At 44.5% G+C, this 27,855-nt stretch overlaps 1 protein-coding gene and 1 non-coding gene across 3 annotated transcripts; both read right to left on the reverse strand.

Moving 5' to 3' along the window:
• Positions 1-1,489: 1,489 nt before the first annotated feature.
• On the reverse strand, positions 1,490-1,652 carry LOC114233293 (U1 spliceosomal RNA). Its single transcript, XR_003619444.2, has one exon. It is a non-coding gene; the product is annotated as a U1 spliceosomal RNA (small nuclear RNA).
• Positions 1,653-9,975: 8,323 nt separating this feature from the next.
• Positions 9,976-20,583, reverse strand: PLPBP (pyridoxal phosphate binding protein). 2 transcript variants are annotated; one of them, XM_054720052.1, is made up of 8 exons: positions 20,407-20,583; positions 17,609-17,716; positions 17,498-17,533; positions 16,926-17,001; positions 14,838-14,972; positions 13,024-13,142; positions 12,243-12,341; positions 9,976-11,350 (listed from the first exon to the last, which is right to left on the reverse strand). In XM_054720052.1, the coding sequence occupies exons 1-8, from the start codon at positions 20,503-20,505 to the stop codon at positions 11,219-11,221; spliced, it is 804 nt and encodes a 267-aa protein (XP_054576027.1). In that variant the 5' UTR covers positions 20,506-20,583; the 3' UTR covers positions 9,976-11,218. The 2 variants fall into 2 exon arrangements, with proteins under 2 accessions (XP_054576027.1, XP_028008326.2); XM_028152525.2 differs by having other exon boundaries at positions 13,024-13,166; positions 20,407-20,581.
• Positions 20,584-27,855: the final 7,272 nt, after the last annotated feature.

Raw genomic sequence — 27,855 nt, forward strand, 5'->3', positions numbered from 1 at the left:
CTAAGCAATGGACAAAGACAACAGGGGGGTGAGGGCATGAGTGGGGAGGTTGGGGGGTAATGGGGGGATAATAACACATATGTAATACCTTAATCAATAAAGAAATTAAAAAAAAAAACCCAAAAAACAAATCCTGTCTTTCCATTTTATTGATCATGTGACTTTGGGCAAGTCACTTAATTTACCTGCGCCTCTGTTTTCTCATCTGTGAAATGGGGAAGAAACAGCATTTACTTCAGAGGATTGTGATGATGATGCCAGTTATATGTGTGGGTGAAAAAGGAGCCGCTGCATGGCTTACAAACTCAGAGACAGAGAAACCATATAGGATGGTCTGAACATAAAAAGTTCTAACTAAAACGTCATGGCAGGTAGTCTGGTCCTAAGCCTGTAGCTTCCTTGACAAAGGTCAATCTTTACCTTAAGAGAGCCAGTCTATTGTCTTTTTGCATCTAAGATAACTTTGAAATGTCAGAGTAATCTGTGCAGTAAAGCACAAGACCACAGAATCCCTCATTATCTTGTTCCCTGAATACCATCTCTGTGCTGTAAATGTTAAGTATTAACTATCCTATACCCACCAGTGTAAAGGAAGTATGTGTCTCTCCATTTTGCTTTTTTTCCAATCCCAGAGATTACTATGCTTTGTTTTCTTCTACCCCCCTGTCATCTACCACCAATAGATTTCATGTAATCCTCCTTACGTCTCCTTTTATTGTAGTATCTATAATAATAAAAGCATAATATACAAATTGGTCAAATGGCTGAACAGCAGAACCACCATCCAGATGACCATGCTATGACACCCACTGGCGCTAGGCCAGCCAAGGCGGGTGTGATGCCATTGGTCAGGGCCCCGCAGAGGGAGGCCCAGGCCACTGGCCGGTGGGGTGATCAATGTGGGGGGGGGGCCTCCACGATCACCCCAAAGAGGGAGGCCCAAGCCACCAACCAGCTGGCTGCAGTGGGTGGGTGGGGCCTCCCTCTGAGGGGGCGATCCATTGGGGAGCCCTGGCTGGGTGGACAGGACCTATCTCTTTGGGGCGATCCATCATAGAGCCCTGGCTGGGCAATCGATCGTGGGGCTCCTGGACTGTGAGAGGACGGAGGCCAGGCTGAAGGACCCCCCCACCCCTGTGCATGAATTTCGTGCACCGGGCCTCTAGTATAAAATAAGCCGCAAAACTGCTATTCTCCAGAGCATTTTTTCAATCCATTGAGAGTTTGCTTCCTGGCAATTGTCAGTTTGGCCAATAAATTCATAAAAATTCTCTACATTTGGACCTGTCTTATGTGGGCATATGTAAATGAAGCCTGTGCAGTATGATACAAAAATATATTTGGTCTTTGTCCTGGTTCCTGACCCAGAGCTCCTACAACCCTTGGAATTTCCTGAGCAATAGGAATATCTTTTGTTATTCCCAAGGACACCCTGAGAACACCTGAAATTATACTAATGAGGTGATTTAGGGTGGTAACTTCTTTTCTTTGGGGAGAGTGTGAACGCAGCCTCCCCGCTACCACAAATTGTGTAGTTGAATTTCCCACATTTGAGAAAATCTCAGGGGTCAACACATCCGGAGTGCAATGGATAAGCCTCGTCCTGGGAAAACCACTTGGTGATCATGGTGTCTCCCCTGCCAGGTAAGTAGAGTGGTACTTTTAGATAACCTCAGGATGGGGCTAGTCACCAGAAAGACCAAGTGATTAGAGGGCTGGTCTTTTAGCCCCACCCGCCAGCCTCCAGGAAAGGGAAGGAAGCTGCTGGAGATTGAGCTTTACAAACCCTCTTGAGCCCACGGCAGTGAGCTTCTGGGTCTGTGACCACATCAAGGTGCTGGGAGGGTGGCATGGGTAAGGAAGCTCCATGTTCCCTCTCCCCATACCTTGCCCTATGCATCTCTTCTAGTTGGCTGTCCCTGAGTTATATCCTTTATAATAAACCAGCAAATGTAAGTTTTTCCTAAGTTCTGTGAGCCACTCTAGCAAAAAAAAATTTTTTTTGAAAGGAGGGAGTTATAAAAATCTCTGATGATTTATAGCCAGTTAGTCAGACATACAGGTGGCCTGGGACTTGCAACTGACATGTGAAGTAGAGGCAGTCTTGTGGGACTGAGCCTTTAACCTGTGGGGTCTGACAACCTCGGAGTTGTCAGTGTCAGAATTGGATTAAATTATGGGACACCCAGTAGATGCCAGAGAACTGAAGAACTGGTGTCAGAGAACACCCCAGCCTGGCACATACGAGTCCTTAGTAAATGTCAGCTAACCTGCTGCCCCCAGGGCTTGCGGCAACTTTTCTGATTGGTGCCTGCATAGTTTCGTTCTATGTTATACTTCACTGCTTCCATATTTGACTCCCCCACTACAATGTAAGGTCCCAGAAGAGGGAATTCTTTTCTTTATTTCTATGATTGCCAGCTTGTGCTAGTGTCCAACAGATAGAGGAGACATTTATTCAGCTTGTTCAACAAAGTGTTACTGAGGCCTTCGTCATTTATTTAAACAATATTTATTGAGTATCTGCCATGTGCCAGATAGAGTTTGGGGCACTGAGGATATAGCAATAAACCAAAAGACAGCCTGTGGTTTCGTGGAGCTAACATGATAGCAGAGGGAGCCAGGTCATGTGTAGATACTTATACGTATAATCTAGTCGATGGTATAAGATCAATGAAGCAAAATTCAGCAGGGTAAGGGAATGAAGAATGATGGAGAAGGCCTCTCTGTCGAGGCGATCTTTGAGCAAAGTTCTGTAGGAATGAGGGAGCAGGCCCCGTGGATTTGGGAGGACAGAGCATTCCATGCAGAGGGAACAGCAAGTGGAAGTGAGGTGGGAGGGCACTTGCTGTGTTCAATCAAGGAAGAGTTAGGGACCTGTGTGGTTGGAGCACAGCGAGCAAGAGGGAGAGACATCCCTCCCACTCCACCTGCTACCTTGCACTGAGGTGGGCAAGTATGGGCAGGTGTGGCTCTCTGCTCTCCCTGATCCAGGGCCAGGCTCAGACATCTGCGCCCCTCACACCCTGGGGGAGGCCTAAAGCAGCACCGAAGAAAACAGAGGAGGAGCAAAACGCCGTTTGGTGGAGAAAGTTGCAGGCGTTGTTCTGGGCTGGAGGAGAGGTGGAGGACAAGCCTGGAGGTCGTCCCCAGCACTGGGCTCAGGAGGGCTGGTGAGAGTGAGGAGTGGGGTCTCCTTTTGCCTGGCTCAAGGCCAAGGCTGGGCTGAGGTCGAGGCAAACTTCAAACGCTCCTCTGCAGCGAAGCCTGCTTCTCGCTTCACCACTGTAGACAAAAATTAGTTTTTATCAAAGCAATACACGCATATGGTTAAAAAGGAAATAGTGTGGAAGAGTCTAGAATGAAAAGCAATGGTGTCTCCCAATCCTGCCCCCCAGCGGTGGCTTTTACCTGGTCCTGCTGTCAGTCCCCTAAAGGAGGCTCCGTTCTTGGGAGAGCTTCCCTGTCTGGGGTGGGTTTGCACGTCCAGCCTGTGGGAGCTCCACCTCCCAGTGGCTCTCCATAGGTTTCCAAGCCTGGTTCTCTGGGTCACTGTCCCCCTCTCCCAACACCACGGCTCTTTCCCCATGGGTCACTCAGCGGGCGTGGAGCCAGTGGGAAGCCTCTCTAGTCAGGGAGGACCCTCATTTACACACAGCGGAGGCTCAGCAGCAGCCTGGCAGGTTGGATTTGTAATTTTCTGGAAGAGTCTGTCTTAGCAGGGAACCCTGATACCCTGCAGCAGCTGCCTTCTTGGTGCACAGTGGGCTGGTTTTCAGGGCTGACCCTTGGGAGTTTGTGTCTCTTGTCCTCTCCCTCTCCTCATTTTCCTCCCCCCGCCTCTTGTGTGTGTGATTAAAATATATTTATTGATTTCAGAGAGGAAGGGAGAGGGAGAGAGAGAGAGAGAGAGAGAGAGAGAGAGAGAGAGAGAGAGAAACATCAATGATGAGAGAGAATCATTGATTGGCTGACTCCTGCATGCCCCACACTGAGGATTGAGCCTGCAACACAGGTATGTGCCCTGACCAGGAATCGAACCGTGACCTCCTGTCTCATAGGTCACCGCTCAACCACTGAACCACGCCGGCTGGGCCCTCTCTCTGTGCTTTTTATTCTCCTCTTCTCTCTTGCCCTCTTTGTGCATCTCCTCCCCCCACCCCCCTTCTTCTCTCTCTCTCTCTGGAAGGTCAAGGTCAGACTTCTGTGCATGAGGTCGGGTTTGTTACCTAATACCTATCAGGCTGCCTCGGTGCCCTGGGAGGCCGTGGTCGTGGAGAGGAGGCTGGGAGAAATGTAAGAGGAGCCCTCCCTCTGGGCCTCCGGTCCTGGGGACTCATTCAGGCAGCTTGGGTGTGTCACTGGCGTCTTGACGCCCAGGGTGTGTGAGCCAGAGTATCCAGTTTTGGTTTCACTCTGGCTGATTTGCTGTTTTTATGCCCCAGTCCCCAGTTAGGTCTTCAGTTTAAAGCTGTGGGGGGGGGGGGGGGGGGGAAGGGAAGGCTTGGGTGTCCGTGTTTGGGCAGCGTGTGTGCAAGCCACACTCAGTGAGACACCCACGAGGGAGCTTGTGGGCACTCAGGGCTTGAATTGCTTCTTGGAGGGACCCCCTCCTCCCCAGCCTTGGAGGATCACGTTTCATTTACCAAGGAAGGCAGCAGTTTTCCCAACAATCCTTATCTGCTCTGTCCATCAGCTCTCCGCCCTGTTTCTCTATGGAGATTCAGGCCGTGAAGCCCAACCGGGCTGGTCCAGCCTGCGGTCCCTAACCTTTGCTGAGCTTTCCACTGCGTGCCAGGTTCTGTGCACAGCACTTTCCACGCTTTAGCACATTTAAAATTCACAGCAATACATGGGGCCGTTGCTCTTAATATCACCCTTATTTACAGATGGGGAAACTGAGGCACCAAGGGGGTAAAGTCTTTGGCCCAAGGACATTTGACTGGTAAGGAACAGATTTGGGATTCAAACCCAGACAGACTGGTGCCAGAGTCTTGGAGCAAGCGCTGTGTGTGTGTGTGTGTGTGTGTGTGTGCGCGCGCGTGTGTGTGTGTGCGTGTGTGTGCGTGTGTGTGTGTGTCCATCTACTTTTACCCCTGCAGCTCTTCTCCGCGTATGTTCCCAAACTTACTGCATAAAGTCCTTTTGATGCCTGCGTTCCTTGAAGTGGACACAGTGGGAGCCCTGTTTCCCCATTCCCCACCCCCTGCCCCAGGCTCTGGGCCTCAGCTCAGAGCGCCAAGCGGCACAGTGGCTGCCAAAGTGGGCCTGGGCCTCCCAGGTGAGCAGAGCCCTGCTACGGACAGCCAGCACCACAGCCCAGGCGCATACTCTGTCTGCGAGACGCCCGTGACCGGTCACAGAGGCACCTACAGAGGCCTGTGAAGACTTACACTCCCAGAGAGGGAGAGGATGACCTTCATCCTCTGGGCACAAACCTGGGAAAGGAAGAGAGCCATACCCAGGCAGAACCATCCTCTGCCAGAGGGGCTCCCTCTTCAGTCAGGGCGAGTCCCAGCACCCTTGGCAGCTGACTCCTACCCTCAGTGGGTAAAGACGAGGCAAAGCATGGGATACTTAGAGACCTCAGCTCCTAGGTTCTTCCGGAGGGAAAACTGGAGAAAGGGAGGTTGCTGGGCTCACCCAGAGCCCCCAAATGGAGGGACACCCTCCCTCTTTCTCCAGTCACATAGATGCCCCTCTTTGGAAGCCAGCAGGAGGCAGGAAGGCTACCCAGGACTAGATAAGATCAGGCTGGCTGGGGCTCCAGACCCCAAACAGCGGCTGCCTGAGGGTGAAGGTGTCTGTGGGGAGCCCTGGGGATCAGCCGCAGCTCCTCGGGCCTGTAGCCCAGCTGGTAATCCCGCCTCCCCATAGGCCAGCCTCGGCCCAGGCCCCAGCGAGGAGTGCTGTTGGCAGAGGCTGCCTCTGCGGATCTCTGCCTTTATCTTCCTCACACATTGAAACCATCAGGCCGGGCCTGACTGCAGCCTGCCTCGCTCTGTCTGCTAGAGACACTGCGCTTTCATCCAAACCAGACCTTCCCTCCTCCAGATCCCCACTCGGGGAAGGGGGGCGGCCAGCATGGCCTCACTTGTGCTCCCCTGGAGCCAATTTCAGAACTTTTTACCTTTGTCCCCTATTTTGCTCTCCTCTCTGAAATGTTTATGAGGCCGCCTTCCACTCTGGGGCCCCTTCTCCACCCTCATCCCCCCGAAAGGAATTTTAGTGGGTGCTTCAGAAAACGGAGTTCGGGGGTGGGGGGACACCCCGCAAAGTCCTGAGCTGCCCCATCAAAGCAGTGAGCACTCTTCAGTGCCTCATGTTCTGGGGAAGCCAAATCAAAGGCAAACCCTGAATTCCTCTTGCTCACGGCCAATAAAAACCTTGCTCCAGTGCCGGCTTCCTCTGCTGAAATCAGATATCCTAGTAATAAACAAGTCCGAAAGGCAGGGGAAGGCTCTCGCTTCTTTCTCCTGATTAGTTTTTCTTCCTTTAAAAGAAGTTCTCTCCTCTAACAGGATGTCTGCCCCAGAAACCTGAGCGCAGAATGGTGCCCTCTCCCGCCCTGCACCCCTCACTCCAGAATCCTCACCCCCTGAGCTCCTGCCGGAGAGGGTGGGGCCTGGCTTCCCGAGTAGCCGGCTTAGCTCAAAGGCAGGTCAAAGGGGCCTTAGGGAGAACGGGCCTTTGCTGCCTGGGGAGCAGGCTGCGGCTGCCAGCTGCCAGGGAGAGCTGGTGGCAGTGAGAAATGGGAAAGTGACGCTAGGACAAACGGGACCACTTTCTCCTATAGCAACCCTCTGGGCCTCTCCATGCTCCACGGACAAACGGGGACCACGTTCTCCTATAGCTATCCTCTGGGCCTCTCCATGCTCCACGGACAAACGGGGACCACGTTCTCCTATAGCAACCCTCTGGGTGTTCTCCATGCACCACGGACAAACGGGGACCACGTTCTCCTACAGCTATCCTCTGGGCCTCTCCATGCTCCACGGGGCCCAAAGGAGCCCGGTCCCAGGGGTTTGTGTGTTGAGTGCACAGCAGAGAAAGGCACCCAGGTGGACCTGGAAGCATCGGAGGGGCTGGGAGGGCAGAAGACGGGGAGTTCTGCTCCCTGGGGCTGGCCTTGGCCTTGCACACGGCCCTCTCCCGGGCTCCCCTTCCTGTCCTGTCCTTGTCCCTTCCCAGGGTAAATGTGTCTCCACAGGTGGCCTGCTGTGGAGGAGTGCCCTCCCCCACGTGCTGACATGGCCCCCTTCATCGCACCCCCCCAAATAGGTTTTTAAGTGACTTTGCTGTCAGAGATGCTATTCTGTTTGTTTTTCCTTCTGACACTATCTCTCAGGAGAGTTTCTGGTCAAGAGAATAATGTTGAGGCTGCAGATTGCAAGAGAATTGCGCCTAATGGGGAACAGACAGACAAGACACCTTTCATGTCCAGCCAAGTTTTTCCCCCTCTTTCTCTCTCTCTCCCAACATCTCATCTTCCCTTTTTGGCTTCAAAGTTGGCCTTCATTTGTGCTAGTTTCTTCGGTACAGCTGGTGAATAAGGTCACACATTGATTTTATTTTGGGGATTGGCAGCTGGGTCAAGCGTAGCTCCAAAGCTGCAGAGCAGCACAGCTCCCAGCTCCCTAGGCTGGAGCACACGCGGGGGCGGGGGTGGGGGGGTGGGGGGAGGCGCAGCTAGCCAGTGGGAAGGAACCGTTTAGAAGGCACCCCGCACTCCAAGGGTGGTGGCTTCTGCTCCTTTGTGATCTCAAAGCTCAGGCGCTTGAGCTTGTAAAATTTATTTTCAATACAAGAAAGGTGCCCAAAGTGCCGCCCACCCCCCGCCCCCGTCCCCATCACAGGCCATTTCAGCTCATCTTTGCTGGACTTTATAGGGAAAAAAATGTTAGTTCTGAGGTCCTTTGGGACCTTGAAGTGATTACAGAGAGAAACTTAATAAGGGTCTCTACCTTGTAAATAGCTACTTAACCACAGCCAGCCATGGAGTAGGCCTGTCCATGCAATCTGGGTGGGAAAGAGGCTCTTTTCTTTACCTATGTGCCTCTGAGGGGAGAGGGCAGATTAGTAAAACATCTTGGTGGATGGTTTGGATTCTTTTGCCGTTAGTCATGAGGCTGATGTAATGGCAGGCAACTGATTTCATGGTAAAGACAGTCACAGTTCCCAGAGCAAATCATTTCCAGTTGCACCATAACGACATCCACCCTTACTTATCGAAGCCCTTCAGGAACTGGTGGGCGAGCCCTTCCTCTCTCAGAGCGTTGGTGGGAAGCACGGGGCCACTATTTTTTTTTTGGAAGGGCAGAGATGTCTTGGATTTTTAAGAAAGTCCCTTTCGACCTCAGTCCTCCTTGTCCAGCCTTGGAGAACAGAATTCACTGCTGGTTTGGATCCAGGGGATGAAGGGCACAGTGCTGTATCCTTGGGGCCTTGAAGCCTGTGGAATAGTTTGTTTGGTGGTGGTGGTGGGGGGGGGATGTTGGTGTTAGGGAAATGGGATGACAGAAGGGGAGGCTAACTCCATTCAGGCTGGGCTCAGTTCTCTCCTTTCTCATCCTCACTGCTTGTGGTTTCAAAGTTTGTTTTGCATTAAGATGTGTCAGTTCTCGACAATTACAACAGACTAAAAACATACTTTTCTTTTATGGTAATAAGTGTCTCTTAAATTAAGCCTGTAAATCTAAGAATATGCCCCTTACCAATTGTTAAAGCCTGGGACAACAGAAGATGCCAGTGTGGTGTAATGGCCAAGCTCTGGTCCAGGAATCATCTTGAGTTTATTTCTTGCCCTGTTCCCAACCTGCTCTGGTTTCAGACAATTGTCCAATCCACAAACATGCTGGCAAATAGCCTAAATTCCCCTACCAACTGCTGTGAGGGGAAAATGAGAGAATATATGGGGTAGTGTTTTACGCGCCATGAATGTTTTAAAAGGCGTGGAACAATTTGAGTTTTAAGAGGTTGCTTTGTTAAAAAATGTCATAGTCAGAATCCATGAGGCACTTCCTGAGCACAAAGCCTTGATGGACTACTGGGAGCCTTGGAGCATACAAACCTGAGACTGGCACCAGGCAGGTGAGGATGCAGGCCGCGGACAGCACTGCCAAGTAAGAGACTGCGGAGCTGCATGGGTGGATCTGGCCCAGACCAGCATGCTGTTGTAACTCAGTAGTTTGCCGAGGATGCTGTCACTGCATTAATGAAAATCTAGTTTGCAGACCTGCTGCCCGTCATGTGTACAAAAGACAAAACATAGTTTTGCTCAATTTTCTCTCTGCAAAGGTTTGGCCTGCTGTGGGTACACAGGAGAGACTTACTTTGTTTTCCTTTCCTTTTCCGGGTTTGATTCAGCCTCCCATGGCTCACCACTGTTGTTCTCCAGCTCCAGGCACAAGCCAGAGAGCTCTTTTTGCTCAGACCATTTTACCTTTCCCAAAGGATTCCACGGCCACCATCAGGACCCTCAGCTGAGTTAGCAAAGGAGGTCATCTGAAAGAACCTGGTGGCGTGCTAGAGTCAGCCATATCACTTGGGAAAATTGCATCCCCCCGTTGGCCTCCATGTCTGTCTGTAAAGCAGGTATGAGAGGAAGTGTGAGTCTGTTGGGAGGTATTTGCTGCCAGTGGAGCTCCAGTGCTTGCCCAGCAGGTTAGCCAATGTCGCCATCTAGAGGCAATTTAAAAGTTTCTTGCAGCAAGAGGTAGGTAACCTCTATTTTGTAATTCTTGAAATGCCATTTCAATTTCTTGCCCTTGAAAGTTCAGAATTCCTCTTTCATCCATGGTGTGGCTGCATCTGGGACCCATGGGAAACTCTTCTCAAAAGCCAGCTGGTATGATGCCAGTGACGGGCACAGCTGCATCCTGTCTGTTCCAATGCCCCCCTCCTATTATACTCACTACACCAGATCATAAAAAAATAAAACTTTTAATTGCTTTGTAATGGGCACAGATGGCATAATTCAAACTCACATTTTTATTTAATAGACTCTGAAACAGTGCAGGGATCATAATGGTGGAAGTTTTACAAAATTACATTTGGCAGCAGCATCCTGTTCTGAAAGTTATTTCATAAAATTAAAGATTGGGGATTGAATAAATAGGAAAAAACATCTAGGAAATCAACAACCCAGACCAAAGTCATCTCTCATGACTATCTGAAAAGTGTGCTTTCTGGTTTTTTAATAGTTTGCTCTCTATTAAACAAGAAGAGCTGCAGTTCTGGGTTATCAATATAGTAGGGGGAGGGGGAGGCCTATAAATGTGCCCAGAAAGTGCTCCTCAGGAACAGGAACCTCAAAGTCAGGCTTTGTTGATACAGTCAACCTGAACTGGCTTTGAAGGAATCTTTCATTTCTGGGGAGCTACACGATTCACTGGTCCTTGATAAGAAATCACCTTAAAGAGAATTATGGTGGACGACAAATCATATCATTAACTTCTCATCACTGTAGGCCCCAGGGAAAAAGCCTCAAAGTCCTGTCTCTTCAGGAGGATGTTAAGAAGGCTCAAGTCCCACTTCCATTATCCCTATACTTTTCAGGGTCAACACTACAGGGTGACCAATGACACCAATTCTCATCAACAACCACTGGGGTTCGGAGCATTAACTTGAGCCATTTCCTGAAGTTACCTGTACTGCTATTCCAGAGTAGAAACAAATATTTATTGGGCGGGGTGGAAATGGGGGGTAGGGTAAGGTAGGCAAAATCACCTTGCTGCAGAACAGTGAAGATGATTCCTGGGGGGGGGGGGGGTGTTGTATGAAGTTGGTAATCACAGGGAGTTTTCTATTAAAGTGGATGACAAATGGGAATTCCTCTGACTCTGGCATCTGTCATTACAGGCATCAGTGACCAAATTTTAAGCTGGGAAAGGCATTCATGGGTTGACTGTGCTCCTGGGAAGGATTCAATACTGAACTCAATTCCTGGCTATTGATTTGGTATCTGTTCTGCAGAAATGTCAGGATTTCTCAAATCCAATCCAAAGCCATTACATGAAGCAAGCTTCCTACGTCAGACCCAAAATACAGACGGTTTCCATCAGTACACATGATCCTCAGCGTGCTCTCACCAGGTCACAAGGAGAGCATGGTTGTGCTGTAAACAGGGGAATATCAAAATGAAAATTCGGGTGAGTGCATAGTTAGTCTTCCTGGACAGGGCCCACGGGCTGCGAGCCACCGCTGGTTGTTCTGTGGCTCAATGTGCCTGTGCCACCTCCACGGGGGCCTTTAGGTCTGCTGCGGACTTGTCCAGGGCAGGTTTCTTTGAGTAATCTCGCTCTCCAAAAATGGTGCTTCCTACGCGGACATTCGTAGATCCTACTTCAATCTGTGGGAAAGAAGAGCAAGTATCAAGGGCTGAGTTTAAAATAAGGAACTGCAGCCAATGCTGAAGCAGTGCCTCTCATTCTGCCTTTCGAGGGGCCTCTATGAGGAAGAACGATAATGCAGCCGAGGAGGACGCCCGGCAGTGGTTCTCCTTGGGGCAACATGACCTCGGAGTGTGTTTTGGAAATGGCTTTCACAGGGCTAACACACGTCCTGCTGTGTGTGGGACACAGCAGCACAGTGAGGAGTTGTCTTGCAGCCCACACACCTTTCTAATGTTCCCTGGTCAGGTGATGAAAAAACCTCCTTATGGTTGTCCCAGCACAGGATCTAATTCCATTTTACTTATAAACACAAAGCATTTTTGTATTGTTTTAATGTATACAATTTTCCAGCAATGCAGCTACAGTCTACACAGAGGGAAGTCTATACTTTGACTTCTAGAACTTTATCAAGTTATTTACTGTTCCAGAAAATCATGTATTTGAGTTGCCAACATAGCACATCTATATCAGTATATTTTTATTGCTGTTGCATTAATGGTGAATTTACACGTAAGATTAAGCATCAGACTTACTGTCATATAGCTATGTCCAAGCATTTACATAGTGAAAAAATACCTTTTTAAAAATTAGAGTTTAATTTCTTCTTATTTTCCTTTAGATGCCACTTAGGGAATCATACTGAGTTTAAAAATTATATGTCAGGCTATAATTTCCATACCTTTCATTTATGAAAAGAAGGGGGTGGGGAATATTAGAACAGTTGAGAATCATTGCTATTGGATGCCCTCTTGCTACAATGAGGCATTTCAAAGGTTTCTCCAGCAAAACCTGATGCTTGCTGTGGCCGTTTGGACCCTCCCATCAAATGGTACCCAGAAGGACACTTACTGCATGTTGGAAGTCCATGGACATGCCCATGCTCAGCTCAACCTGGTCAGTAGGAATGTTCAGCTTTTTACACAGCTCCTCCCGGAGGGACACTAACATCTGACAGAAAGAAGTGTGACACATATTTTATTCCTGCCTTTCGAAAGATGGCTGAGAGTGGCTGAATCTGTACATCTCTGACAAAGATTATTTATTTCTCATGGTTTCAAGGCCTGTCAAAATTGCCAGCAGTTACTGAAAGTTTTTTTTTTTTTTTTTAGCAAATTTTCCTTCTTTCAAGAAAACTATTAGTCACTGGAGAAGAATGAAAAAGAAGGGCTCATTTTCTTTCTTTTTTTTTTTGTTTTGTTAATCCTCACTCAAGGATATTTTTCCACTGATTTTTAGTGAGAGCGGAAGGGAGGGGGAGAGACAGAGAAAAGCATTGATGTGAAAGAGACACTTTCGGTTGGTTGCCTCCCACATGCATCCCGATATGGGCCATGCCCTTGACCTGTAATCAAACCCATGACCCTTCAGTCCCCGTGCTGATGCTCTATCCTCTGAGCCAAACCGACCAGGGCTCATTTTCTCTAAAAAACTTTGTTTTAGGCAGGTCAAACGGAGTTGAGAAAGGAATGTGGGGTTTCGGGAACCTGTTCTATTTTCCTAATAAAAAGAGTTTGGAAGAGGCATAATAGCATCTGGGATATCTTTGAAGTTTACTGCAATATAATTAGCCAGCCCTGCAACAGCATTTTGCTGAGATACTTCTTTAGTACATGACCAATCCCCCCAGTACCTGGAAGTCCGGGTTTGGTCCTTGACTAAGATCATGCCCAAAGCTTCCTATGGTCATCAGCCCCACGAATTCCAGGCTGGGGCACTTGGCATTTATGTGTTCCACCATGGCTACTGTCTCTGAAGGTAGAAGGCCATGTTTACCTTCACAAAAATAAAAATAGAATAGAAGACCCTTATACCAAAATGTTTTAAGTAGCCAGAGAAAGGGTCCACTTTCATCTCTTGCTTATAATAGAGGAGGTGATCCTCAGACGAGAGGACTTCTGGAAAGAACTTGTCCTCAAGTCCAAGAGTAACATTTGAGAGCTTCATGTAGTTCCCCCTCTGGTCAGATTCTGAATTTCTCCAGGGAAGAACTATAAATTGAACTCTATTTGATCTCAATATCTGAGCTGAGAACAGCTAGGGTACAGGGAAAAGAAAACCCCCCACATTGCTTTATTTGGGACATCAAGAAGATCCTCATTGCAAAAATGCCAGATTAACCTGAGAATTATTTTCCCAAATCTGATATTTCTATAGTTTTAGTAATTTATTAGTAAAATTGTAAAGAATTTAAAATAAAGTCTATATAATACAGTTTTGACTATATGATTTGCTAAATTTAACAGAACTTTCTAATTAACAGCTAGAGGAGGAATCTGTAACAAATGATTATTTGTTATACAGTTATAAGGATACTAATACTGTCTTTCCCTCATTTATCAAATGGAGATGCTAAGAACATTCATTTCAAAATTTAATTAGGGAAAACTATAGCTAATTATCAAGAAATGATGTAATAGATTTGATCTGGAGTCAATTTCAGATTTAACTACATTGATATTGTAATATATAACCTAGGTGCGTATACATATGTTAAAATGTATACTTACTTATGTGCCAGACACAAGTGGTAAATCCTAAGTGCTTTTCATTTAATACAATAACTCTAATAAGCAAGTATTCTTACTATCACTATTCTAAACATGAGGCAAAGGGAAGTGCAGTACCTTTTCCAAGGTCATACAAACAGAAGCTGTGAAACTAAGATTTGAACCCAGGAAGGCGGACTCCAGGGCCTATTTGGAAAACAGATGCATATACTGAACTCCTTCAGGCTAAGATTTGGTTAATACTCATGCTCTGATGGTTGAAAGCATATGACTGATCTGTAAACAAATTGCTAACAAGTAAAATGTGTACAGGGTTCTATGCCAACAGCTTTACCTTATTAGCACATTCAATCCCCACAACACCCTCTGAGGTAGGTACTATTATGATTTCACTGCCTGACAAGGAAACTGAGGTCAGAGGGGTTAAGTGACTTATGCAAGATTACGAAGCTGGAAAGTGGTGGAACTCAAACCCAAGGTTTGTCTAATTTCAAAGCCCATGCTCTGTTCACTGTGCCACACTGTTAACCAAGCCTGGAAAGACATCCACTGCCTGGTGCTCACAGTGATTTTCCTTCTATTTTCTCCTAATGTATCACTAAGTAGTTTATTTTTTAGGACCCAGGAAGAGTAACTTCTCATGTAACTTTGCAATCTCTTTCAGGAGTGATGGTGACTTCTGGGAATTTTCAGGAGATCAAAGTCACAATCTCCTTGATTCTCCCTGTTTGTCTCCTCCAAAATTCAGACATAATAAATCATAATATATTAAAGAATACCATGTGGACTGGCTATCCTGCATTCTAGATCCTACATAACACAGCTTACTTAAGCCCTGTGATAACCTTAGCTATCAGATAAATTAGGCCTGCCATTCTTCCTGGGCGTCAACCATCCTAACGGAAGAAAAATCTACAATACAGGTCTGGTCACTTACTCTCTTCTCCACTGGTGTTAATCTGGACCATAACCTTTAATCTTTCAGGAGAACCTTTTTTCTGCCATGAACTGTTCACTTTGTCTGCCAACTTCACAGAATCCACTGTTTCCAGCATGAAGAGATTGGGGACAGCTGTAATGAGAAATAGGCAAGGCAATTCTTCACATACTCTACTGTAGCAAACAACACACAACACATCTTTGGTCGATGGAAAAATAATTTCCTAGGAAAAGAAAAAGACAGGTAAGTCCCAGTTCTGCTAATAAAACTTATATGGAAGTTTTACTAGATATGTTTAAATATTAACTATTGCTGTCTAATCAGCAAAAACAAATAAGGAGAAGGAAATCCTGACATAACATAATCATGCAGCATATGTATTCATATGCTCCAAGAAGCAGATAATTGCGAGATTCCTAATAGCAGACTTGGTCTGATTCAATCTCAGTTCAAACTGGAGAGAAACAGGTCAAGGACAATAAAAAAAGAATAACAAGTGGAAGCCAAATTATTTCTCTGGCATGATATCACCATGTTCTTCAGCTTTCTGGGTTGGTGGCACTAGAAACGATACCATCAAGTCAGTGAAAAGACAACTCATGGAACAGGAAAAAATGTCTGCATATCATTTATTTGATAAGGGTCTGATATGTAGAGTATATAAAGAACTTCAAAAGAAAATAACCCAGTTAAAAAATGAACAAAAGGCCTGGCCAGTGTGGCTCAGTGGTTGAGCATCGACCTATGAACCAGGAGGTCACAGTTCGATCCCTGGTCAGAGCACATGCTCGGGTTTCGGGCTTGATCCCCAGTGTGGGGTGATGATTCTCTCTTATCATTGATGTTTCTATCTCTCACTCCCTCTTCCTTCCTCTCTGAAATCAATAAAAAAATATATATTTTTAAAATGAACAAAGGATTTGAAAAGACATTTCTCCAAAGAAGATACACAAATGGCCAATAAGCACATGGAAAAATGTTCAACTTCATTAGTCACTAGGGAAATGTAAATAAAAACCACCCTGAGATACCATTTCACATATTTTTGACTCCATTTTTAACACCTTTTCTGAGTTATAACTATAACTCTTATTGTATTATTTTATTGACTACTTTTTAAAAATTTATTAAGGTATTACATATGTGTCCTTATCCCCCCATTGCCTCCCACCCCCTTATTGACTGCTTTCGAGTTTCACTTATCACAGTCTACCTTTAAGTAATATACCACTTCACGTAAAGTTTAAGAAACTTATAATACTGTACTTTTGTTTCTTCCTTTCCATTTTCATGCTATTGTTGTCATGTATGTTGATTTTACATGTTATAAACCCCACAATACATCATTATTTTTGCTTATATAACATTATAATAAACTATTAGAAAAAAATAAAATCCGTCTTTGAAAAGTTTGATAAAATCGATAAATCTCTAGCCAGACAGACTAGGAAAAAAAAGAGAGAAGACAGAAATTACTAATATCAGGAATGAAAGAGTTGACATCACTATAGACTCTACAGATATTAAAAGGATAACAAAAGGAATTACAAACACCCTATGCCCATAAATTCATTAATTTAATGAAAGGGACAAATTCCTTGAAAGACACAAGTACCAATGCTCATCCAAGAAGAAACAGATTATGTGAATAGCCCTAATTCTATTAGTGAAATTGAAACAATAGTCAAAAACCTTCCCACAAAGTAAACTCAAGGTTTGACTGGTAAATACTACCAATGGTTAAGGAAGAGATAATACTAATTCCATACAAACTCTTCCAAAAGACTTAAGGAGGAAATATTTCCCAATTCATTCTGTGAGGCCAGCATTACCCTTGATATGAAACCCAAATAAAGACATTTCAAGAAAAGAAAACTAGAGATGAATGTCCCTTGTGAATATAGATGCAAAAATTCTAAGCAATAGCTAACAAATAAAATGCAACATTATTTTAAAAGGATAATACTTCATGACCAAGTAAAATTTATCCCAAGGAGTGTAGGATTGATTTAACATTTGAAAATCAATTTCAACATGTTAACTAAAAAAGAAAAACCATATGCTCATATAAAGAGTTTATCTTACCCATCAATTTGTTGACATTTTGTTTTTGCAGGTGGCCAATGAAGTGCCATTTAATCTCAGGACATGAAGACAGAATCTGAAGAGAAAAAGGTAAAGAAGTTTGATGTAGATTTTACGGAGGCCTAGTTGGCTCAAATATTTTGCACACTCCATTCTGACCTTTCATGTCTCTGCAATGATGCACTACCACCACCTTCAGCAAGGCTCCTAAGGATACTTAGAAAAACATTTAAGGCTTCTGGGCTTTTTCTCTTTCTTGTCCTATCAACTCCCTCCCTCTTTCAGATATTGCCCATTAAGAATGAACTGATTAAAGCTTTCAAATCTCAAAAGGATCCAAAATTACAGCAAGCTCCTAAAAAACACCATTTTCAAAAACTTGCAAAGGAGAAAACTACAGTCTTTCAATACAGAAAGAAAATCTGATAAATATTTGGGGCTCAAGGTGACTGTGGACATTTCTACCGCCAACCCAACCTCCTGCTCTAAAACTCAAACACCAACATGGGTCTAATTTTCAACTGAAATGCCTAGATTTAGATACAAACTCAAGAATTCAGATAGCTACTTACTTTTGGATTTGATGCTTTTTCTAGCAGTTCCTGAACCTACAGGGTAGAAAAAGACACGTCAGAAGTGTGGCAAACATGACTTCCGAAGGCAGTTTGGAAAAGGGCTCTTACATAGTTCTCTCCGAAAGTGCGCTGGCCATGACTGTAGGCCTCAATCACCACATCTGCAGGTTTGGTTTTGCTGACGGCTACTAGCCGGGGCTCGATGGCTGGGAGGTCCTGCCAAGAGGGAAAGAGCTAGATAAGTGAATATCTGAGAATATTATCCTGATAAGTCCTGTAAGATAGATCCTGTACAACAGATCAGCATAGATCTTAACTTGTTTTTGGTAAGCTCCATTTTTCCAGTACTGCAGGGAGATCAGTTCCAAATAATGTTGTTCAAATGTCTTTCAAATGCATTGCATCTAAATCTGTTAGCTACTTTAATATTTAGCAAAAGACATTTCTTAGGAGAGCTGGGCAGGTAAGTAAAAGTAGTACATTTCCTTAAAATGCAGTCTTTGACCAACTGTTTCAGCATTACCTGGATCCCACTCCAGACCTACTGAATTTGAATCTCTGGGGCTGGAGTCTGAGAATCTCCTTTTTAAACAAACTCTCCAGATGATTCTCTTGCACACCAAGGTTGGAGGTTTAAGAATCACTTAATTGCCCTGGCTGGTATGGCTCAGTGGGTTGAGAGGTCCCTGGTTCAATTCCAGTCTGGGTTGCTGGGCTTGACCCCCAGTAGGGGACATGCAGGAGATGTTTCTCTCTCTCTCTCCCTCTCTCTAAAAATATTAAAGAAATATTTTTTTTAATAAAGAAAAAAAATCACCAGTAGTGGAAGGCACCACTCTCTGAGTAGAAAGAAGGCCACTTCTGGTTTCTGAAACCCCCATATTAACAGTTTTGGAAACTCATTCTGTTCATGGTATAATTATTAACATTGATCCTATTCACTTTCAAAAGTGGCCTGCTTAGAATAACTATATAATCTATTGTTCAATCTAATCAAGAACCAGTGGCAGACCTGAGGCAGGGATGCACAAAAACTCTGGACTCAGGATTAGACCTATCCGACCCCCTTCTCATGGTCGTTACATAAAGACCCAGGCTTCCCCAAATTCTAGTGCAACAAAATCCACAGAGAAGTGGTAAGAGAAGAGATTCACCTCTCCTTACATAGCTCAGTTTTCAGGTACCCTATCACCCTTTTGCGATTTTTACAGAATCACAGTATTCTCAAAGGGCCTGAGAAGTCAGGTCAATTACAAAGAGTTTCTTCTTCCTTCTGAGGGAGTATTAACCTTTTATAACATCATGTCACAACTCCCAGGATTATATTGACGAACTGAGGGTTTCCAAACAGAAAGGTGAAAACAGGCAGCAAGTCTGCCTGAGAGCTATGCTGGGAAAACCTCCAAATGTGATGTTTATTAGGGAAATCCCTAGTTTATCTTGGAGAATCGCTGCGAGTCATAGAACATTAACTCCAGGAGTGAGCTCAGAGCTATCAGAGTTCATTCCCTTGCCTGTGCAGATGAGGAAACTCGGGACCAGAGTAGCTAAGTGACTTGTTGAAGGTACTAACTAGTGGCCAAGGAATGGCTATACTAATATAGGTCTTCTGTCTCTAGGCCAGCATTCGTTTTTCATTTTTAAATTATGGTCTACTTTCAATATTATTTTGTATTGGTTTAAGGTGTACAGCATAGTGATTAGGCAATCATATATTTTACAAAGTGTTCCCCTCGATATTTCCAGTCCCCACCTGGTACCATACATAGTTACTGAAATATTGTTGACTATTTTCCCTATGCTGTACTTTTTACATCCCCTTTGACTATTTTGTCACTACCAATTTGTACTTCTTAATCCCTTCACCTCTTTCACCCATTCCCCCAACCGTCCACCCCTCTGGCAACCACCAATCCACTCTGTGTCTATGAGTTCCAGGCCAGCATTCTGAGTTATTTTTTTTTTTTAAAATATATTTTTATTGATTTTAGAGAGGAAGGAAGAGGGCGAGAGAGAGAAACATCAATGATGAGAGAGAATCATTGATCTGCTGCCTCCTGCACGTCCCCCCACTTGGGATCCAGCCTGCAACCCAGGCATGTCCCTTGACCAGAATCGAACCCGGGACTCTTCAATCCGCAGGCCAACAGCTCTATCCACTGAGCCAAACCAGCCAGGGCAGCATTCTGAGTTCTGACACCATAAATACGGAGGAGAAACCTTTGACCTCTCTGTTGAGGTGTGTCTCACTCCACACCATCCGAGGGGGGGGGGGCAGATATTGACTGACCCTTAGTCTAATGAAATTCCAAGAGAAGACAAAAAATATATATATGGAAAAAAAAGTCTCCCCTTAAGGGGATCAGATGCCAGCTCCCTCCCGCCACAAACGCGCAAGTGCAGCTCGGTCGGGCCAAGCAATCCACCGGCTCCAGGAGGAACTGACATTTACTGAGCATCTACCAGCTGTTAGGCGCTGCCACACACGTGATCTCAGGCGGATCGGGCCTCCTCAGGGTGCTCTTGTAGGAGACGTCTTTTCTTGCAGCTGCTGGGGGCACAGGCCTGACCCTTCTCCCGTCCGCTAAGGTTGCTGATTCCCACACGAAGCGGGATGGGCAAAAGCCGCGATGCCTGGGGATCGGTCCTTTTCCCGGGATGGCGGATACCTTCTGTGGCAAGCAAGCCAACCTCCAGGAAACCCGCCAGTCTCATCTCGAGGCCACCGAGGGAGCCAGCCCTTCGCTAGCTTTCTGGGGCTCTACAATCCGGGCCGCGGCCCAGGCGGCGGACGGGCCCCGCCCCTCCGGGAGAGCCCTCTGCGTCACCGTGACGACCTATTCCCACGCAGGTGTCCCCCTCCTCACGGCGGCCGCCCACCGTCCCCACGCGGTTCCCTTCCTCACCCGCGGCCGCCGCGCCACCGCCTGCTGCACGCGCTCCTTCACTGTCCGCAGAGCAAATGCGACTCCCAGCTCCGCCGACATGCTGCCAGCTCTCCACATCCCCAGGGACCGACGTCGAGACACAGACCCCGGCACCCCAGGGCTGAGGCCACCTTCCGGTCCAGCCCAGCGTACGTCTCTGTACGGCCCAATCAGCGCTCACGTCCGAATCGTCTCACCCAATGGACACTGGGCGGGGCGGGGGCGGTGTAGCCTAGGCCCCGCCCCTCGGTGACGGCAGTCTTGCGGGGGTCGCAATGGGCACCACGGTGGGCGCTGGGCGCTGGGCACCTGATCTTCCTGGCGTCGTGCCAGTGCCGCTGGAGAACCTTCAGAGACGTGCCGCCTGGTCCGCTGCTGCCCCTGCCCTAGCAGGACCTTCTTGAAAGCACAATACGCGGCCTGCTCCCTTTCAAAATGCCTCTCGTTTTCCAGTCCCTGCCATTGGAAGAGCTGTGAACCGGGAGTTCTGGGCGCGGGGACCAGCATCAGAAGCAGCTAAGGCGGGGGACATCGCTTTTATAGCTCAGATATTCTTGTGAGGAACCGCTAAGAGATGTAAAAGACGCGGCATGCTTCAGTGTATGGTTTGTTTCCTCTTGTCATCCTGTAGACGAATGCTGTCCAAGAAATATGGGAGCCACATAGGAAATTTAAAAATGTCGACTGGGCACCTACAAAGGAAAAGCTTAGTAATACATTGTATTTAACCCAAGATAGCCCAAATAAGGTTTCAACCTGTAACCGATAGAGAAACTTCAAATGAGATATTTTAATTTCTTTTTATCGTATTTGGTTTCCAAAATCCGGTGTAGTTTTGACCTACAGCATGCCTCAGTGGGGGCTGTCCTATTCCAAGTGGTCAGGAGCCACCTGTCGCCAGTGCTACCTGGTCAGAGCTCCTCTGTGTGCAGCTCAGGCAATGTGATGATCATAAACGGGATGAGGAGCTAGACCACACAGCGACTAAACTAACAAGGTAAGATACTAAACTTGTCAGATGGTGAACTAGTAGGAGCTGTGGGTGAGATCACTTTTGTTAAGGAAAGCACTTTTGGCTGTACTGTTGATTCTCAAACAGTAATTCAACTTAAAGAAGTGGGATGATTCCCTAATCGGTTTGGCTCAGTGGATAGAGCTTCGGCCTTCGGACTCAAGGGTCCCAGGTTCGATTCCGGTCAAGGGCATGTGCCTTGGTTGGGGGCACATCCCCAGTAGGGAGTGTGCAGGAGGCAGCTGATCGATATTTCTAACTCTCTATCCCTCTCCCTTCCTCTCTGTAAAAATTCAATAAAATATATTTTAAAAAAAAGTGGGATGATGTTATGTTGGAGAAAGGGCTCAAGTTCTGCAGGTTGCCTTGAGGTGACTGGAAAAATAAGGGCAATTATTCTTACTTTCTTCGCTCATCCTCTTCCCAGACCTCAGGGACTGAAATGGAATTTCACATGTTTTCCTCCGTGAAAATCACTTTGGGTCCTTGCCATCAAGGACTTATTTTGGGGAAGTCTTCATTTACCGGGCTCACAAAACTAGGGTTGTCAAAGACATTAGGAGACATTGTTTTCAAATGTTTCTGGACTTAATTTCTATTCCTGCCAGAGTGATAAAAATTTAAAAATGACAAGAATAGCCCTTCATGGTGTGAATATAATAGATGTTTGCTATAGATACAGAATTGAAGGGTGCTAGCCAGCCATCAGTGGTGGGAGGAACAAGGGGATTACAGTGATGGGAATCATAGTGAAGGGATGTGTAGAGCAAGGATTGGGTGAGCATGAAACGCTTAAAGTGATATGCTATTTGGAAAATATTGAAAAATAACACAGGTCAGGTCAAGTCTCTTCTTTGAATTACAAGGTCAACTCCCCAACCCTAGCCATCTTGGCATACATGTGTGTAGCTCCCAAAAAGGCATTAGGAGAGGGATTTAAATTTTCAAGCCAATAAGGTAGTGGTGGCAAGATTGGGTAGAGGTGGCATAGGAGTGGCACAAGTTGAACCTTGGTTTTGCCACTGTACTGTGATCTTGGATAAGTTACTGAAATTCTCAGTTTTTCATTCATAAAATAGAGTCAATATGCCCTTCAGAGTTTCAGTAAGAATCAATCAAGAGAACATGTTACAACCCTGGCTGATTTGGCTTGGTTGGGCGTCATCCTGTGCACCAAAAGGTTGCTGGTTCGATTCTTGGTCAAGGCACATGTCTGGGTTGTGGGCTTGATCCCTGGTGGGGGCTGTGCAGGAGGCAGCTGATCAATGTTTCTCCCCCCCTCCTCTCCTTCATTTTTCTCTCAAAATACATTTTAAAAAATCTTTAAAAAAAAGATAGTGTTACACACTTAGAAGACTGCTCCCCCCAAATCAGGTGCAAATGTTCAATGAGTGTGAGTCTGCCCACCCCCATTTATCCATTCAGTCAGTATTTATTGAGGCATTTCTCTGTAAAAGGTACCTTGGGGGAGACCAAGATGAGTAAGACTGGCTTTACTATGGATTCGTTTCTAATATGCTTTTTATCTTTAACATTCTATGACCTTATGAAAATGGAAGGACAAAAAGATAATAGTGACTCCAGTTCATTATCACTTCACATTTTCCAATTTCTTTACTCCTTTTTTAACTTTTATTCATTTACTGATTTTTGAGAGGGAGGGATGGAAGGAGAGAGAGAAAGGAATATTGAGAGATTTGTTGTTCCACTTATTTATGCATTCATTGGTTGCTTCTTGTATATGCCCTGACTAAAGATAGAACCCGCAACCTTGGGGTATTGGGTAACAATTTCTTCGTTAGCTGTGCTTTTGAATAAACTTTATTCCACTTTTTTCTTATTATATTACTTTCTTCTCTTCCTCTTCCTGGAACGTCAACCATCTAGTTTAACATTTCATCCTTCCCTATTACCTAATCTTTGAAAAATGCAGGCCTAATTATTACTAGTTAACTGTCTTTAAATTTCTTCAATAGTTTGCAAGGACAAAGGGGAAAAGAAGAAAGATTAAAAAGCCAAATACCCAGAGGAGTAGATTTCATAGACAATCTAAAACCTAGTATACTTATTCACCATTAATGCCATCAAGCTTTTAAAACATTTACCCCTGTAGTGTACGGTCATGAATTATGAGAAAAACCTTTTTGGATTTTAAAATTGTTTCCTTCTGAGCTTACTGTCTTTTGGGGGAATAAAAAAAGATAAAATAGAAAATTACCGTTGCCTGGTTACTTGGCTCTGAAGAAAAATGGAGAAATAATGCTCCTGTTGCAGTTTAAATGAATTCAGGTAGAGTAGCCATGACAGCAACCCCTCAGCAAACACACTGTCACATCTGGCTTTTGAAATGCCAATATAGATTCTCGAACCCTAGACTTGGGGAGGACCTCTAGAGATCATTGATCTTTCATACAGATAGAATGACATTTAAACCATGGAATCTCCCCCCCCCATTTCTGAAGACCATCAGAGAAAAAAAAATTATCCATGCTTATCCCTGGATTTATTTTCTATTTGCAGAAAGCTACTACCTACCATTTCAAATTTTAGCCAGTCTTAAATAAAATCTTAAAAACCACTGTATTCTGCAAGCTAATTTCCTTCTCTGGTCTTTGAAGAGTCAGAGAATACCTAGCCAACCATTATGCAACGTTTATAAACATAAGGTTGCTAAATTCCCCTTCTGCTTCTCTTGTGGTCAACCCATGAGCTTTATCTTTTAACTCCATTTTTCTTTTGGTTTTAACATTTTGTTTTCTCTCGAGCCTTTTCAAATCTTTTTTCTAATTAGAGCCTGGAACTAGCAATTCTCTCAACAGGGCCATACCAGATTGTTTCCTACATGTTACGTATGTAGAAGTATGTATTCTCAATACTGTGTTTGCTGCATTGCAGTGGTTTCCTTCCTCGATGTGCTGTCCTGTTTGTAATCTTATTTTGTTATCACATATGATTTTCCATTTAGTGGTACCTACTTAATACTTTCAGCCTGTTTTTTCCAGATGACTGAAAATAAGTATTTTTGAACAGATATACACACTAGACAACAGTGCTAACTAACCCCTTTAAGTTCATTATTTCATTTAATTAATTCAACCCATTTTATAGATGAAGAAACAGGCCCAGACAGGTTAAGGAATTTATTCAAAACCTTATTCCTCAGAAGCGATAGAGTTGGGATTTGAGTCTTGGAAGTCTAATTCCAGTATCTACATTCTTAACTTACCCCTTCTATTGTAAGTTCATATTACATGTATAATAGGCTCTCAAACCAATAAAGTTTGGGAGCATCATTAAAAAACCTGAGAAAGCCTGGGCTGGGGTTGCCAGATTTAGCAAATAAAAAGACAGCTACTTAGTTAAATGTGAATTTTATGTAAACAATGGATAACTTTTTAGTATGTCTCAGGCATTATTTTGGATACTTATGCTAAAAATTATTCATTATTCATATGAAATTCATGTTTAACTGGGCATTCTGTATTTGGCAACCCTAGGCTGAACATCTTTTGAGAGTAGAGAATGGGACTTTTTCACTGAATTGATATTACAATGAATTATGGGGCAACTAAAAGTATCTCTGCTCTTTGGAGCAGAATTGCAGTGGTATATGGATTTTTTAAAATTATAAATCTCTATAGTACCTAACAAGAATTATGCAATGTTCACAAATTAGTTGTTTGTTGTTTCTACATTGATAATGGGTATATATATTCAATATGAATATATTTTTAGGACAATCTTGTACTCAACTCACTAGGCAGGGATATTTTATTTCTTTATATCATCTATCCTAATATTAGCTATTGCTAAATTTCACTTTAATAAAAAAGTAAATACAAATACTCATTTTATTTAGCAAGACTAAAAATAAAACTAAAATATAAGTTCACATCTTTGGTATTGTCCAAAACAGTTCCTCTAGCTGTCAACCCATGGCAATTAATCCAGCATATCATTCATTTATAGAGGAATTACTATAACAAGAATCATTTTTCAGTTACAAAGGGAGTCATTAAACCCTCAGGACTCTTTGAAACTAGATTTAGTTTGATTATTTAATCACCTGCTTACATAAAAGGAGAAATGAAAGGAGTGGAGATCCTTACCCTGGCTGGTGTGGTGCAATTAGTTGGAGTGTCATCCGGTACACCAAAAGGTGGTGGGTTAGATTCCCAGTCAGGGCACATACCCAGGTTGCAGGTTCCACCCCAGGTTGGGGTGCGTGCGGGAGGCAGCTGATCAGTTTCTCTTTCACATTGATGTTTTCTCGCTCTCTCTCAAAATCAATAATAATAATAATAATAAGGAATGGAAATACTAACACAAAATGATTGGCTATTACTGCTTTTATAAGAAAACTAGAGGCCTGCTGCATGAAATTTGTGCATGGGAAGGGGGTTGTCTCTCAGCCTGGCCTGTACCCGCTCCAATCCAGGACCCCTTGGGGGATGTCCAACTGCCGGTTTAGGCCCGAACTCACAGGGATCAGGCCTAAACCAGCAGTTGAGACATTCCTCTTAAAATCTGGGACCACTGTCTCCTAACCACTCTGCTTGCCTGCCTGATGGCACCTAACCCCTCTGCCTACCTGATGGCCCCTAACCACTTGCCTGCCTACCTGATCACCCCTAACCACTCTGCATGCCTACCTGATTGCCCCTAACCATTGCTTGGGGGTGGGGCCAGCCCAGCAAGGGGCTGTCTGCCTACCCGATTGCCCCTAACTCCTGGCCTGCATACCTGATTGCCCCTAACCACTGGCCTGCCTACCTGATCACTCCTAACCACTTGCCTGCCTACCTGATCACCCCTAACCACTCTGTATGCCTGCCTGATCACCCCTAACTGCTGGTCTGCCTACCTGATCACCCCTAACCGCTGGTCTGCCTACCTGATCACCCCTAACCACTCTGCCTGCCTGCCTGATCGCCTCTAACTGCTTGCTGGGGGGCAGGGCTAGCCCGGTGAGGGGCCATGGTGGTTCTGGTCTAACGGTCGCTATGGTTGTGACACCGTTACTATCTCTGGCCTTTTATTATAAAGGACAATAAAAACAGTGGCTAGACCCCTACTGAATGGAACTAAAGGAATAGTGGTTAAGTTCATAGACTCAGAATAGCTGCTACCCAAGATACAGATGGTCCCCTACTTATGATTTTTTTTTACTTGATGATGGTGCCAAAGTGATACACATAATAAACTTCATGAGATATTCAATACTTTTATAAAATAGGTTTTGTGTTAGATGATTTTGCCCAACTGTAGGCTGTAAATGTTCTGAGCACATTTAAGATAGGCTATGCTAAGCTATAATGATCAGTAGGTTAGGTGTATAAATATATTTTCAACTAAATGATATTTAAGTAGAAGAGCATCTGTACATTTTATCCTCAAACTTAAAATAAGTCAGTATTTATGATGATCTTATTCCCATTATTTACTCTCTATAAGTGATAAACTTACCAGTGTTGAAAGATAGACCCATAGGAATTGCAACAGAGCATTTATAAAACATATTTTTTTGGATTAATATACAGTAAGTATATTAGCTATTGCTAAATTTCACTTTAATAAAAAAGTAAATAAAAGACTCATTTTATTTAGCAAGACTGAAAATAAAACTAAGACATACATTCACACCTTTGGTGTTGTCCAAAAACAATTCCTCTAGCTATCAACCCAAGGCAATTAATACAGCATATCATTTGTTTTAGAGTCATTTCTATAACAAGAATCTAATATTAGAATATTAGAATAGGTGATATAAACAAGAGTTAAGTTCCTATGGCATCTCATCAATGTACAACAAAACTACACAGAATGAAACAATGTTATTTGAGGACCTGCTGTATTACAAAAATTCTTTCAGTGATTTTTTTTCTTTCTCAACTTAATATGATGATAGATACCTCCAAATTTATTTTATTTTGTTATATAAAAGCTATTAACAAACTCTTGCTTCCTTGCAAACATTCTGTTCTTATATAAAAAGTGATTAAAAACAGTGCTGAATATGAATCACTTCTGCAAAGTTTAATGAGAAACATTCAACCAAGGTGACTTTTCCTTGGAAAATCCTACAAAAACTGAATTTTATAAACAGTTACTTATTTTGATAGAAGTTCCATTTATAAATAGCAGCCACGATTCACTGCCTACAAAATTGCAGGCGATCACATTTTATGTATTTAGAATTCAAATGTTAAGATCAGATTTTCTAGTAAATGTTAAAGAAAGTCACACTGACAGACATTGTTGTCCCATGCTAAGGAAAGAGCTGACTCCATGATCGTACTATTCAGGCAGGTACAGACAACCACTGGATTTAAACTAGTGGGTACTACACCATTTATATTTATATTTTAAAGGGGACGTGACATTAACATTGAGGGAGCAGGGGCTGCAGGACTTTA

Source organism: Eptesicus fuscus, chromosome 8 (genome assembly GCF_027574615.1).
Source record: "Eptesicus fuscus isolate TK198812 chromosome 8, DD_ASM_mEF_20220401, whole genome shotgun sequence".
Lineage (NCBI taxonomy): Eukaryota > Metazoa > Chordata > Mammalia > Chiroptera > Vespertilionidae > Eptesicus > Eptesicus fuscus.